Source organism: Microchirus variegatus, assembly GCF_963457635.1.
Source record: "Microchirus variegatus genome assembly, chromosome: 8".
Classification (NCBI taxonomy): domain Eukaryota; kingdom Metazoa; phylum Chordata; class Actinopteri; order Pleuronectiformes; family Soleidae; genus Microchirus; species Microchirus variegatus.
Genome location: NC_139809.1, coordinates 14,682,087 through 14,696,918, shown reverse-complemented (window position 1 = coordinate 14,696,918; position 14,832 = coordinate 14,682,087). Strand labels below are relative to the sequence as shown.

The following is a 14,832-nucleotide window of genomic DNA, read 5'->3' as shown; positions in this document are numbered from 1 at the left end:
TGTTTGTCATGTAGAGATAGAGAAGCTGTGTAAAATGGGGTGCAACAAAATGTAGGGCCTTGCACAGGGTCCGTGTCTCAATTCAGACGGTTAAATTTCATAGACCAGGCTGATGGCACCACATCACTGTGTCTTGACTGTCCCGTTGCTCCGATGAATTATATCATTCCCTAGCAATGAAGGAACCTATGGGTGGATCTTTCCCCCCAGGATTCACTGCAGGCTAGTGATAAATGCTTTTTATTAAAGAGGTAACGGTGGCCGCCAACAACAATATAAACTCAGCACAAAAAGTAAGGAAATGTGTGTTTTGTTGATTATTTCTTTGTTGTAACAATGCTTCTTGGCAATAAATCTTACAGCATTGGAAAGACTGTTTATTTCCTTTTAAATGGTGCCACAGTGCATTTGATGCGCCCATGAAAAACTTTTCTCTGCCAATGAACACTTTATTCTGCTATTGACTCTTGTTTGGTGTCCTTCATTGGATTGGATGATTGAAGTCATAGACATACTCGCAGGAATGGTACAGTAGCATGTGGAAGAACCATACACAGCCATATCAGCCTGGCACCCCTTCCTCATGCTGGTCACCGGCCAATGTGGTTGTGTTGGCCACTCTGGCATGAACAGCACGTCCAAGCTGATCCCACAAGTGTTCGATGGGGTTGAGGTCAGGACTACAGGTAGGCCATTGCATCCTCTTCACTCCCAAGTTGTCGAGCGAGCGTTATCATCTTGTAGGACAGAGTTCAGTCCCAGACTATGGGAGCTATGGGATTGCCACTGTTTGCATAATCTCACCCCAGACACATGATTTTCAGCACCTGACGTACCAGAAGCTCCAAACAAGAGGAAATAGCAGAATAAGCTGTTTGGCATTGGACGAGAACAACTCTTCTGCTCATCCCACAAATGGATTTTCCTTACAAATCTGGCACCAGTTAAAAGGGACATAAACAGACTTGCCAACGGTGTAAGATTTATTGCCAAGAAGCACTGTTACAACAAAGAAATAATCGAACAAACACAAATTGCATTACTTTGTTACCAAGTTAACCAACTCTTGTAAATATGTTGATGATCCACTGCATAAGATTTGGGAAGGTTTATTGGAAGTGCTTAAATAAATGGCCCAAACATATTTTTTGACAGCACGAAGAGTGGAATGGCAGGAAGAATTCTGAAGGAATGTTACAACTATTGTTGCTATGCAAAAACTACCACAGTTCACTGACATGCTTGGGAATGGGCGGAGTGATTGGAGGATTCCTGCGGTCTGTACCAATGCACATTGGACCTTTATATACGAAAAAATGGGGCCTTACTCTGCAGTGATCTGTATCATGTCCAACTGTAGCACCTTTGCTAAGTGACACCAGCACGGGTGGGACAAGCCTGTAATTCTACAAATCTTCTCTGGACTGGACTATCTCATTTCAGTTTGACATCCAAGATCCAGCTACTGGATTGGAACTGAACCATTGGTTGGGTCTGTATGGAATATATAGATTATGGTTTGTTTCAAGGTAAATGATATGGTTTTACCCTCTGTACCAACAGCGCCCTTTCTTTTCAGTGACTTGCTTTGAGAGTAAACAACATGCACCATTCATAACGTGCCATTTAAATATTAAGCAGTGTCACATCACCGCGTGGCCTTTACCACACTGATTGAGGTGGACAACGGAAATCTATCTTTCATTACTTATAAAAAACAATGAATAAATCCTTGTGGTAATATGCTTTGGAGGAAATTGAAGCAAACGCGCAAATACCCCTTTGTTGAAAACTCTAATAATATGACAAAATGGTATCTTGAAAACCACACAAATGAGTTTCACACCTTTTGCAGTAATGCAAGGAGTAATGTCACGGCTTTCAGTGTCCACCGGGAGGCCTAATTACAGCAGGGCTGATAAAACAGCACAGGATGAAATTGGATGTCAAAAAGTGATGCTATAGATTAATGCAGAGGGAGAGATTTAAAGCGGACCTAGAACAGAAGTTCCAATTAACGCTGTTTTTTAGTGTGTAACTGCGTCATTACCTTGTTTAAGAAGCCATGAAGGTTCAAAACAAACAGTTCAGCCACTGCTGAGAACGCTGTGTTTTATTGTAATCTCAGGCTCAGCGAGATCTCTGAAATAACCCGGTCTGGTTACGTAAACAACGGTTCTCCGGAACAGCGGATCCTCCTGCTCCGGGCACTAGTCCGGGCACATCCGGTTGCGTACATTGAACCGCAGAAGAAGAATAATGTCCGTTGTGGAGGTGTTTCACGAGCGACAGTGTCTTCTGACTCTGGGTCTGACTCCGGGTCAAAGTCATAAAAGGGACTGCGGCGGGGAGTCGTGACGAAACTATTTTTAAACATTGTTAAAACAATGTTTTGATAATGAGTAGAAGTGCATCCACCGTTCCAGAGGGGGGAGCTGCGCTTCTGAGAGTGGGTGTGCTGAATATGTCACGTCCGGGTATTGGCCAATCACAAGACAGTTGGGAAGCTTCTACGCCGGCTGACCAATCACAACACAGTCTGTCTTCTGGGTGTGAGATTCATGTCTGAAATACTGCGGCTGGGGAACAGTCACACTCTATGTGAGATTTAAGTGCAAACCACCTAAAGTGTGAATTGGGTGCTCCACGGTCACTATTAACACTAAGAGCCACAGCAACATATTCATTGCTTTACATGAGAGATTTGGCTCCCTGTGATTTTGGCTTCTACTCCAAAATGAAATTCAAGCATAAGGGTTGCTGAGGGGGTTTCCCTATACAGGGGAGGAAAAGCATGTGGAGGGTATTTCTGTGTCACCTTGCAACTAATCCTGGCATTAGGCCATTTGGTGGCTGTGATGTTAAATACAATGGTTATTATGGTAATGGTTGTTTGAATTGTGTAAAATTGTTTTTGCACCTCAGTTCCTTTTCTTCCCCATCACTCGGCTCTGTGTCTGTAATTCTTGTGTTGTTTGCCAACTTTGAACTGTATGTGCACACGCTTTAATTTCACATCAGCCTCCAGAGTTGTGCTCTTGGGACAACACTTTGCACTTTATGCCACACAAAGAAAAGGTTTTTGCATACAAAAAGAAATCCTATTTAAGGCACTCAGAGAGGGTTTTTAAAGTTTAAAGTTCCTTATTTATTTAGCGTGATCACAGTAGCCACCACAGGTGTGGAGTGTTGTCTCTCTTCCTCTCCTCTCGATGACAACACAGTCTTCTCAGTGATTTCATGACAAACGTGATCACAGGTTTTATTTATTACCTGTGTGCACATTTGGGAAGGATATGATGTCTCTGCTTCAACCTGGCTGCTGCATATAACCATGGTGATTAAAAATGCTCACTTTCTGTGTAGCAGCAAATTGGATAAAATAATTGGAAAATATATTTAAAAAAAAAAATGTGAATCAAACGACTTGTTTCACATTTATGAGCAATAGCAAATCATTTGCATATTCCAACCGAGACTTGGCTCTGCAAATATTCTCTTGTGTTATGTAAATGTAAATTATATGGATATACTGACACATTAGTTCAAGCCTGCGCCGAAATTATAGACATCTGTTCACCGATTGTGTGTTTAATGGTATGTGACGCTGCCGATGATTTTTCTGTTCATGGGCTTATTGCCCTATTAGTAAAAAATAGAACGAACCACAGATTTACAAATGATTCTTACTGTATATGTTCTCTGAAGGTCAGACGGACATTATTAGCATTATTAGACACCCTTGCTCAGTACAGTTTGACACGTTATTTGACAAAAATGGAGATGAGTGTTCAACTGTGTCTCTGTGTAATTGAATTGAAATGGTTTTAGCACATTGTTTGCTGCCCATGTAGTGGTGAATCATTGTTGCTGTGGTCGATTTAAGCACATGATGTTAAGCGGATCATATTTATGTTATGTTGTGGTCCAAATTACATGACTCACAATTTGAATTTTCTAATTGGAAGAGCTTTCTAAAGCAGCTTTTTTGGCTGGGACTATCATTTTGTAGTCATTGGCCGTATCCACCAATCTCCAGATAAGAACTGAAGCACAAAAAACAGCCATTATGCTCTAATTATCTCATCTTTAAAGTCTTTAAATCTTCAAAGTGAAAACAAATCTATGCTATCCAGTTGTGCAGTTCACATACACAAGCTTTGGTTGACAGTTAACCTTTAGCAGCCTTGAACTCATCACCTGCATTAATATGTGCCTGCATTTCTGTCAGCTGTTATATTTTTAGCTTAGTCGATAGCATGTGAGATATACAGCATCCCAAATACAAAAACACATAACGTGTGCTATAGATAAATCAAATACAGAGGACTGTCACCTACTACTAAGAGGCCAATGATGGAAGCTTTCTGCAGCTGGGTTTTTACTCATGACAGTTAAATAGTGCACAAAGATCCTTGAGCAAGCAAAACCGAGCGCTGTTCTTTTTATGACAACAAACCAAGTGCAACAAAACCATAAGAACATTGCTATTAACTGCATATCACATCACTGACAGTGTCTGCTTTGTGTCTGTGATTAAAGATAATTTTGGTTCAAAAACAAAATAATGCAGCAAAGTAAGTCCACTACATGATCCGTCTCTCATATACAGACATGTTTTTAGTCTGATTATACTAAAAGGCTCGGCTTCCTAACTCCCACTCCCCCACAAACAGCTGACATCATGATGGCGTTTTTTTTTTTCTCCATATCCTAAATGAGACTGACATATTTAAATTTGCAAGTTCAAATTTAATCATGCATGTCAAGTTGTGTTTCTTGCAGGGTGTTATTATAGTTATTTGAGTACATTAACTGCATGCTGTCAAAGATAAGCCGTCATCAACTCGGGTGAAATTTCTTCGTATATTTTTCTCTTGGTGCAGAGGAATGTGGAAAAATGAAAATATAATGTTTTTTCATGTTCTGAACAGACCTTGGTTCCCCTGAATGACTTTGTTGAAAGATCAAACCCCACCAACATACATTGATGAGATAAAAAACCATGTGTAACTTACCCTGCCAATGATCCGAGGAAACGGAGCTCTCTGGTTCTCGGTGACGATCATCGGAGGCACCAGCAAGGCTCTCTTGTGTCTGTATGGCTGTGTCTGGCCAAGACCCAGGACATTCTACAACAGAAAGGAGAACCATTATTGTTACGCCTTATGATTTCCCCCCCCAATTACAGTGTTTTAGGTTTTTACATATGAGATAATTAGAGGCAGTGACACTACCTTGTCATTATTTACCCTCAGCCCCACCAATGGCACATAAACACAGCAAGCGGTCAAGTGTGCAAGCGTTTCAAATGCTGAGAAATATTCAAGGAAGGTCCTCTTGGAGTGATTCCTAATTATGATAGCAGAGCAATATGTATTATATAGTTTTAAAATGCAGCAAAGAGCCTGTGGGCATGAAACCAAAGGAGAGGAGAGGGGAAAAAAAGTGGGTACTAAACATCGTGGCAACGGTAACGTAGATGAAAAGAATTGGTAAAATGAAGATAATGAGAGACAAAAGCAGGTGCATTGTTTATGGAGACGGTGTGAAGCCACTCTGAAATGCTATTTCTGCTCTTAGGAACACAATTGTGCAATTTCACTCCACCCATTAGCCCACTGTTATGAACAAAGATACGGTTGTTTAGGTAAAATAGTTTGAAACTTTGCTCTCTCTCTCTCTCTCTCTCTCTCTCTCTCTCTCCTCTGCAGACTGAGATCTGTGGTACAATTGAACATTGGACCTTTGGAGGAGGACAGTGTGCTGACTGTGCTCACAATCAATCAATGACGCAACATTGAAGGGAAACCCAATCTTTAAAATTTTTTTATAATGAGATAAATGTCTTGGTATAAAAAAGAAAGCTCAGATATTTGGCAATTCTTCCATTCCATGACCTACATACAATCCAACTGTTTATTTTTGTTCACTGCAACTTGTTATAATATGTAATACACTGAATTACAAAAAAAAACCTGATAACCAAAAAGTACATTTCTGCACAGCATATCTTTTTTTTTGTTTTTGTTCTACAGTTGTGTCATTTTAGTCTGCCCATATGCTAATTTGGATATTCTCCCAAATACTTAATATTCTGCCATCTGCTATCAATCAAACATGACCAATGCACATGAAAAGGAGAAATTATGTTGTTTCCCCTTTTCACTGATAAGAAAATACATAGAAGAGGAAATTATTTTTGTTGTATTATTGACTGCCAATTGATCTGCCCCATGCTTCGCGGTCGATTGTCCACATTCGGGGCAGTTGCCCGCTAAAAATGTCAAGCAACATGACAGAATAATAACAAGACAGGACGGACAAGTGAGCACATGTGAGAGTTTTGTGGCTCCATTTGCAATGCAAATAGTCTCTTTTGTCCCTCGTCTTTTACGGCCTACTGCACAACACTTTGTAGACAATGTGCAGTGCACGCGGTTGCGGTTTTGGTTTACGTGTGCGTGCACAGCAGGAGGCTTTTTGTGTGTTAACTGTTCACACTGCTGTTCTTGGCTGACAGGGACTCTGGCTCCACTCTCACCTCTGTCAGAATGACTGAAAGAGAACAGGTAAGAGGAAGGGGAAACTGAGCCGTTTCTTTACAGCAGATTGTCGACTCAGGCAGCGGGGGCAAAGCCCGTTTTCGATATATCCGCCAAAAAAAAAAAACAACAACCAGCCCACCGAGCGCCTCACCCCTCCGCCCCTCAACGGTTTGCGGAGAAGAACGCAATTAAACAGTCATCATAAACACAAGCCGAGCAGAACAAACCAAAGATACACTGAATGGTCTCTGAAATAGCCACTCTTATCAAATCCACTGGGGGGTGACCTTTCAAATGTCAGAGACAGAAATCTAAAACTGGACCCGAAGCGGTTAAACAGAACACTGCACAACACTGTTGGAGATTATGTGACCATTTTTGTTCTTGTCTGAAGAGCACAGGCAGTGGTGTGTGTGTGTGTGTGTGTGTGTGTGTGTGTGTGTGTGTGTGTGTGTGTGTGTGTGTGTGTGGGTGCACTTGTGTATGTTACTTCTTTAGGACCTTTTTTCTTGGCATAAACACATCGAACCCTAATTACTGAGGAGTTAGGTTTAAGGCTAAGAAGATTTGAGGTTAAAGGAATACTTCACAGATTTGCATTTAGCTTTGTATTATTAGAATAGCGGCAATATTTTAGGCTTCCCAACCTCAGTTTCCCCCCGAGTTGAGAAATATCTTCATTCTTTATTACCTCGGCCATGGAGGTTATGTTTTCGCCGATGTTCGTTTGTTTGTCTGTTAGTTAGCAACATAACTGGAAAAAGTCATGGACAGATTTGGATGAAATTTTTAGGAACTGTCCGCAATGGGACCAGGAACAAGTGATTACATTTTGGGCCACTTTTGAAACACTCGCTGTCTGACCCAGGCACGCCGACAGGGTGTATTTTGCAGGCACTGAGCTGCCTTGGCAGAGGTCTGCGCTCTCCAAGTGCTTTTCTAGAATTGTTATGTGCCCACCAGTGTCATTTGGTCAGAGCCTTGCTCCGAGGCTAGAAACTGCAACGCTGTGTCACTTCGTCACTTGAAGATATTTCTCAACTCAGGGGAAACTGAGGTTGGAAAGCTAGTAATACAAAGCAAAATGCAAATTAGTGACGTATTCCTTTAAGGTTAGGGTTATGCTTTGTCTGGCTATTGTTTAGGTTTGGGAAAATACTGTGTGTACAGTATGTGACCAGTTCACAAGCGAGTTGATGGAGTTTTAAGCACTGCCCAACCGTGCAAAATCCACCCTGACTCTGAAGCCCAGGGATGAGCACATCAATCCCATCATGCACTGGTCTTGGCTGTGTGGTATTTGTAATGGGGGGGGGGGGTGGAGGAAGAAAAGCTGCAAGGCAAACAGGCACCATGAGGTATTTTTAGTGGCTGGAAGTGGGGACTGGTGGAAAGGGGGTTAGGGCTAAGATGGATCAGGCTGTCGGATCCAGATCTTCACTGAGCAGAGATTCGGGTTGATATGGGCAGGGAGCTTCTGTGCTTTAAAACCCATTAAGTCCTGCAGGTGCATCAGAGGGAGCGAGACACGCCGGTGTTAAGCTGGACAGAGACATTTGTCCTGCCACTGAGGATGGCCCACTGCAGGGGTATTCTGGGAAAGTGACTCAGCCCTACTTTCTTTCCCTCTCACCTCTTTACCTGCCACTTTGCAGCAATGGCTTCTCTTCCTCCTTTCTGCCTTCACAGTGTGTGTGTGTGTGTGTGTGTGTGTGTGTGTGTGTGTGTGTGTGTGTGTGTGTGTGTGTGTGTGTGTGTGTGTGTGTGTGTGTGTATGTGTTTGATGAAGTGTTCTTACTGCCTGGAACCAATGCAAGGAAAGGATGTGATGAATCTTTAATGTGTCCCATTCATAAATCACTGTCACACCATCCACCCTGACACAAACATTTACATGTCTTTCCGACTGTTTCTCAGATGATCAGCGTAGGTCATATCAGTGTTCTTCGTTAAAGGTGCAATTACTTTAAGACAAATGTTTCGGGCATGTGCTTACGTGCACACGGTGTCAAACAGGAAGCCAAAGGTAAAATGGACTCTGTGGGGTCAAACAGCCCCACTTTTTTATAAACATGTGAGAACAAGCTGACCTACCAATTATAAATGGCAAAATACCACCTTTTTTTGATATCAAAATATCTTTGTTGCCATTGCACATTATCTGTACAATTCACATAAAACGAGAAAGAAATGTGTAATTGATCGTATCTGAGTTCTTGTTTTTCTACTTTTCCTGCTTATTTACTTGTTATTGTCTGTGGCAAATTTAGCCGCTCTGAAATGAAGAAGCTTTTTAGCAGCAAGCTCGAGTAATTTGTTAGGGAGATTTCAACTGCGGTGTCACTGTAGTCTTCTGTAAATGGAACTTAAGAAGGATCTCACAAAGTTGTTCTCACAGCGGACTAATGTAATCTTAGCCACTCTAAGAACCTTAGCATCGAGGGAACATCCCATGGTCTCAGACCTTCATGCAGTATGTGTGTGTGTGTGTGTGTGTGTGTGTGTTATCTTGTCTGCGTGTGTGGATAAAATTGAGCTTTTATCATTGTCACCATAGCGCACTGAGCGTTACTATGGCAGCAAAGTCACGTCCTTGTCCATTGTGCCATTTTCACTCTAAATGCTATATTGAGAAGTGCCATTACTCATTTCTGACCATGTGTTGGAGACCTGGTGACAAATGGATAATATCAAGGCCGGCTATTCAATGCGGTATAAAAAATTGGATATGCAGTCAGGTCGGGCAATCAGTCAACTCTCCAAACACCCAGTTAAGCCGACTTTTGGTGGCGTCAGCAGTAGGCGACACTCAGATGGCAGTTTGTTAAATAACCTCGGCTAAATGTATGCAGTGTGATATAGCAACGCTGCATCAACGCCTCAGCTTCATTACATGTTTTCTTTTAATGTAAAATATCTTTTCCAGAAATGCTGATTTGAGTTCCTGGTATGTATATATGTATATGTATATGTATATGTATATGTATATGTATATGTATATGTATATATATGTAAATATAAGTGTATATATATATATATATATATATATACATACAATTTACATAGTGAAAATACAGTATATTGCTGAGTAATAATTTGCGAAAATTAAGCATGACAAACATGTAGACCTAATATGTTCGTTGGTTTTTGAGTTTATCAGAATTCACAGTAGTGTTCAACCTGTCATGTTCGCTAAACAGGAGTGATCTACTCTCACCCGTTTTGATGATCAAGAAAAAAAACAGTCTCTGTGTCTTTAAGGTGAAAGCTATTTCTAAGGAAAAAATGCCTCCGTTATCTTACGCTGACCTAAAAAAGTCATTCATGTGATGATCCGTGTTTGTCTCACAGTCAGACGCAGCTTTTATCTGCCGCATGGCACCGAACCAAAGGAAGGGAGCTTTTTTTTTAAACTATATCTAAGAGAGCAGAACATCATTTTCTTTATCTAATTTTAGTTCATCTGCTTCACTTCTCACCTACTTTTAAAGATTTATTGCAAAATCTTCGGAATAATTTAACATATGCAGGCTGGACGGACCGGAACAAGATCAGTTTGTGGCATTTCAGTGGGAGACTTTTGAAAACATACTTTCTTTGTGTGTTCACAAATCAAAATATAGTCACTTTACATGCGGCGCTAAAGACAAAATGACAAAGAAAAAGAATCAAAGTGATTAATATTTAATAAATCAAGTGTTAATTCATTAAGTAGTCAATTATTATTGATGAACGATTTGTTCTGGCCATATAATCATCCCGAAAAGAATATCCATTTATACACATGAATAGTAAATTATACTAGCAAAATAGAAATAATTGGAGTAATAATAGTCCATGAAAAAATAAAGTAATGACATTTGACATAAAAAATATCACCAAATAATGAAGTTTGGACTTCATTGTTCAACCTTTAATCAAAAAATAATTACGTGAGTGCAGTTTGGATCACTTTAGTGTCATCATCTCACTGTAAAATATCTCTTTGTTGGCCAAAGCATTCAGCACACTGCCATCTTTTCTTTTAAATTAGACACACGCATTTGTTTTGCTGGTAGAGTAACTTGTTTTCGAGCCTCTGGTTTGATCCCAAAAGCAAAAGAAGTAAGTTTGCAGATGTATGAAACCAGAACGGAGGATGACTGAGGACTAATAAAAAGCCAGACAATCGACAAAAGCAGTAAACAGAATGAATCAATGACAGCCACAGAACACACTGAGGAGAGAGAGCATGAGTGGGATGGAGGAGACAGAAAGAGGAAGATTATTTGTGTTTTGTTGTATAATGTGAGCTGTTGTGCTGCTGCTGCGGCGGCGGCTGCAACATGTCACATCTTATTCATCCCCAGAAAGCCTTCCCAAACATCCGCAAAAAAAAATAAAAAATCAATTTCCCTCTTCGCAGGATGAGGATTTTGCTCAGGATGCAATATTACATTTCATTTAGTACGTGAAAATGGATGAAACGTAACAAAAGCAAAAATAAATAAGCTTTTGGACTCAGATTATTTTCCCCTCTTATCAGCGGTTACATTTGAATGGTTCCTGTTTATCCCCCCCCCCCAGAGGCAAGGAAATATTCTGCATAACTGTTGTTCAGCATAACCCGAGCAAAACAACACAGAATAATACACGGACAAAAAACATTTAAAAAAAAAAGGTCCATATCTCGGAGCATGCATTTGTTAAATTGAAATGCATTCTTCCATTAATTCACATATTGATCGGTTGCAAAATAATAAAAAAAAAGGAGTGGGGGTAAAATACTCTTTGAATTCAGAGTTTCCTTCATAATAAGAGTCGTTCATCATCGGCGGCTCACCCTCTGGGCCTGTGTTACAGCAAACTAACAGCTCGCGCATGGAATCAAAAACTGATTCTTGTCCTCCTTTCGCTCACAGCACTTATCAATTATCACCAGCCAATATTTATTTTGTATTTTTCTTTTTTTTTACCCGCACAAAACACCATTTGTTATGCCAGTAAAGACACAATGAAATGTTTCCGCTCCAGCTTTGGGAAGGAAACAGAGGGAGGTTTGGACACAAATAGAGAAACTAAGTGTCTGGACCGTAACAAAGAGATTGGGTTACACAGATATGATTTTGGAAAACAAAGCCAGCTCAGCGGTAAAATAAAGTGAAGAGCGGAGGAAAAAAGGTGTAAAGGCGGTTAAGACTACTGCGAGGACTTGCGTGGATCGGAAATTTAAAACCAAGTGCAGTCGGTGAATCCTCTGGTTTATTGAAACACACTTTTAAATATGTCATGAGTTTAGTTCCAGAAGCTGAAACTGCTTCTGAACATGTGTTTGATGGGCCTCCAGGGAGATGTGAGGCAGGGGAGTTCGAGAGCGACTTACAGGATATGGACAGAGAGAGGAACAACAAAGATTCTCTGCTTATACGAGTCCCGACCGCACGTTAATTGATAGTGAAATAATGACAGCTTTTCCAACGTGTCGCCTCTGCTTTGCTCGTGTCTGTTTCTCTGTCCTCCAGCTTCTTTTATCTTTGATTAATTTATGCACACGATATCATGCTTGTGCACTAAAATAAATACTTAATGTCAGGACGAAGCACTGAAAAGCATTTGTCCGCAGGACAGATGGACAGTTAAACATAGATCTGCAGCTCAAGGAACATTTTTAGAATAAGACAAAATGATGAAAACTGTGGTAATAATGAATACCGTCTTCAAATGAGTTGTCTTTGGTTTGTTGGCTCCGGGCAAATATTGCTCAACACTTTGATGGACAGCTCCAACTAAACACAACAAGGCTCTCACTGAATTATTGCACGTTATGACCTTCTTTCCTTGGCTAAGACATAAATTAATCTTTTTTTTTTTTTTTGTGGCTGAATTTCATATGTTTCCCTCTGTCAGACTTTATTACACTGTCAATCACTTCAGTCAATGTAATTTATGGTACAATGATGATGTAGCCAGGTATTAAAAAATGTAGAAATATTACATGGTAACGCCACGGTTGTAATAAAGCAGAATTTACTGTTTAGTTGATCAACAACACACAAACACTTTGCACCTTTGCATTACACATTTACTTGCCAGACACTAATTCACTTCTTTTTTCAATGACTTGCCAAGGTAACACAAACACACACTAACACACACACAGACACACACACGGACAGGCAATCAAATGAATGATGGTGAGAGGCGCAAACAAACGCGGTGCCAATTCACGCCAGAAGGGATGAGGACACATTCATTAAGCTTTGAGCTGGAGGAAGAGTAGCAGCAGGACACTGAGCACTGCAGCAGGAAGACAAATGATCTCTGGGAGGGGAAGGAAACTCCGACTCAACCTGCAGTCTCTGGAAACCTTCCCTAATCAACTTAGCATATTCTGACTAAAGAGGATATAAATGAGGGACAATAGTGTTTATTCAGGTGCCCGGAGATTTATATTGCTCTGTACGGAAACACATTTCTGTAGATTAGACAAACAAAGGGGACACAATTCACACTGGAAACAAAGCTCCATGCCGAGGAGCAGCATGAACAGCCAAATTCTCATATAACCGCAACCAGCGAGAGTAATAGCCTACTGGTACAGAACCATTACAGCTGTTTATGTCGCCCTATAAAAGAAAACAAAAGTTTTTTTTTGTTTCGTCCGCTCTGTGTGACCTCATGCATGAGTAATGATCAAGAGACACAAGTAAAGGGGGAAACATTCTCACCTTTGGGTGTTCTATATACAAAAGTTATGTTCCCAGTTTATTCTACTATAAAACAAATTGGAGCACAATTCTTTCTGCCCCAGAGCAGGAGGTTTGCAACAAGGTAGAGAAGAGAGAGAGGGGGGGGGGGGTAACCAATAACAACTGATTACTAAAGAGAACCCCCCTCAAATTGTAATAATTGGCCATAAACAGGGGCCTACACCACACAAAGGTCAACTAACTCAATTTAATTCACTGTATCAAAAGTCAGTCTTGTGAGAAATAAATAGCTTTCTTGTTCACGTAGGGGGTTTTAGTGTAAGGGTTTCTGTATGTTGTTTAACATAACTATTAACCAACAGTCAAGCTGTGAACAAATGATGGGGGATTGTAAAGCAGGGGTCAACATGAGGGTACACATGATAACATTTGTGGGTCATAAACAAAGTGTGTTGTCTTGTTGTAACTTGGATGTTTTATTGTGTTTGTAAGATGCTTTGATGTGACTGTATATATGGTTATGCTATAGCTGAAGGGAAGAACATTTAGACCATCTTGGTGACAGGGTGAGTTTCTTTCACAATCTTCAATCCAATAATTTATTATTGATTTCAAGATGTGATGGAGACATTAAAGCATTAAAAACAGAAACCACGCTGACATTCTCCTGTCACTGTGACTTTAAAAGTGTTTGGAGCCTTTTCAGAGGCGACAGATTTGTTTTGTGTCAATGAAAAAACGGAATCAATAATCCTGGCCGCCTATCACGAGACATGAAGTCCGTCAGTCGCAGACAGATTTAGTGCCCGCGCTCAGTTGTCGCTGCCATCTGCAAAAAGTGCTACAGACACATCTCTAGTGACGTGACAATATGCTCACAGGCTTGGCAGAGCGTCGCGGCGGCTCCATCCAGCAGCTCTCACAAGTTCCTTTTTTAAAAAAAAATCTGACTTTCTTTCTACTTTTAATGCACTTTTTCTTCGTTCCACGTCGAACACGCCCCATCCCCCCCCCCCCCCGTCTGCTCGGCATGTCGTGTTTTGCATGTCTTGAAAAGCAAATGTATTCTTTCTATTAAATGACACTAATCATTACCTTAATATCTGCCACGTAAGTTTATTCTCTGCTGTATGTGAATATCAATGTTATTTCTTTAAAAGATTATAGAAATGTGTTTCCCTAACTGTTTATCGCGGCATCTCGGAGACGATGCTATTATGTTGACTGATGATAATTGAGGTCGCGTGCGTGTGACTCACATTTGTGACTGATTACACTTTCATAAACATATGCATGAATATGACTGACAACAGATGCCTGCGAACCATTTGCATTTGTTTATTCAGTGCATTTTTCCCTCTGTGTGAACGTTTTATGAACCACTGCTTTTGTTCATGACGTCGATTATGCTAATAATAATAGTAATAATCTAATGAACCAAACCATCAAGGCTTTTTTGACATGCTTTTTAATCTAGAAAAAAACATTTTAATCTCAAATTTGTTACCAGGCCTGGATTGTTTCTCATCTTTGTTCTAAGTTAAGCTAAGTAGCTGCATAGTATTTACAATACAGACACGACAGAAGTAAAGCCT

General features: G+C 40.5%; 1 protein-coding gene across 1 annotated transcript in view; it reads right to left on the bottom strand.

Annotated features, from left to right (window-relative positions):
- Window positions 1–14,832, bottom strand: part of cdh13 (cadherin 13, H-cadherin (heart)) — a gene marked incomplete at both ends in the record, with an annotated part of 310,410 nt that overhangs the window by 167,295 nt on the left and 128,283 nt on the right. Inside the window, 1 exon segment of the mRNA XM_083893789.1 lies at window positions 5,019–5,132. Within this exon segment, the coding sequence (XP_083749915.1) occupies window positions 5,019–5,132 (114 nt within the window).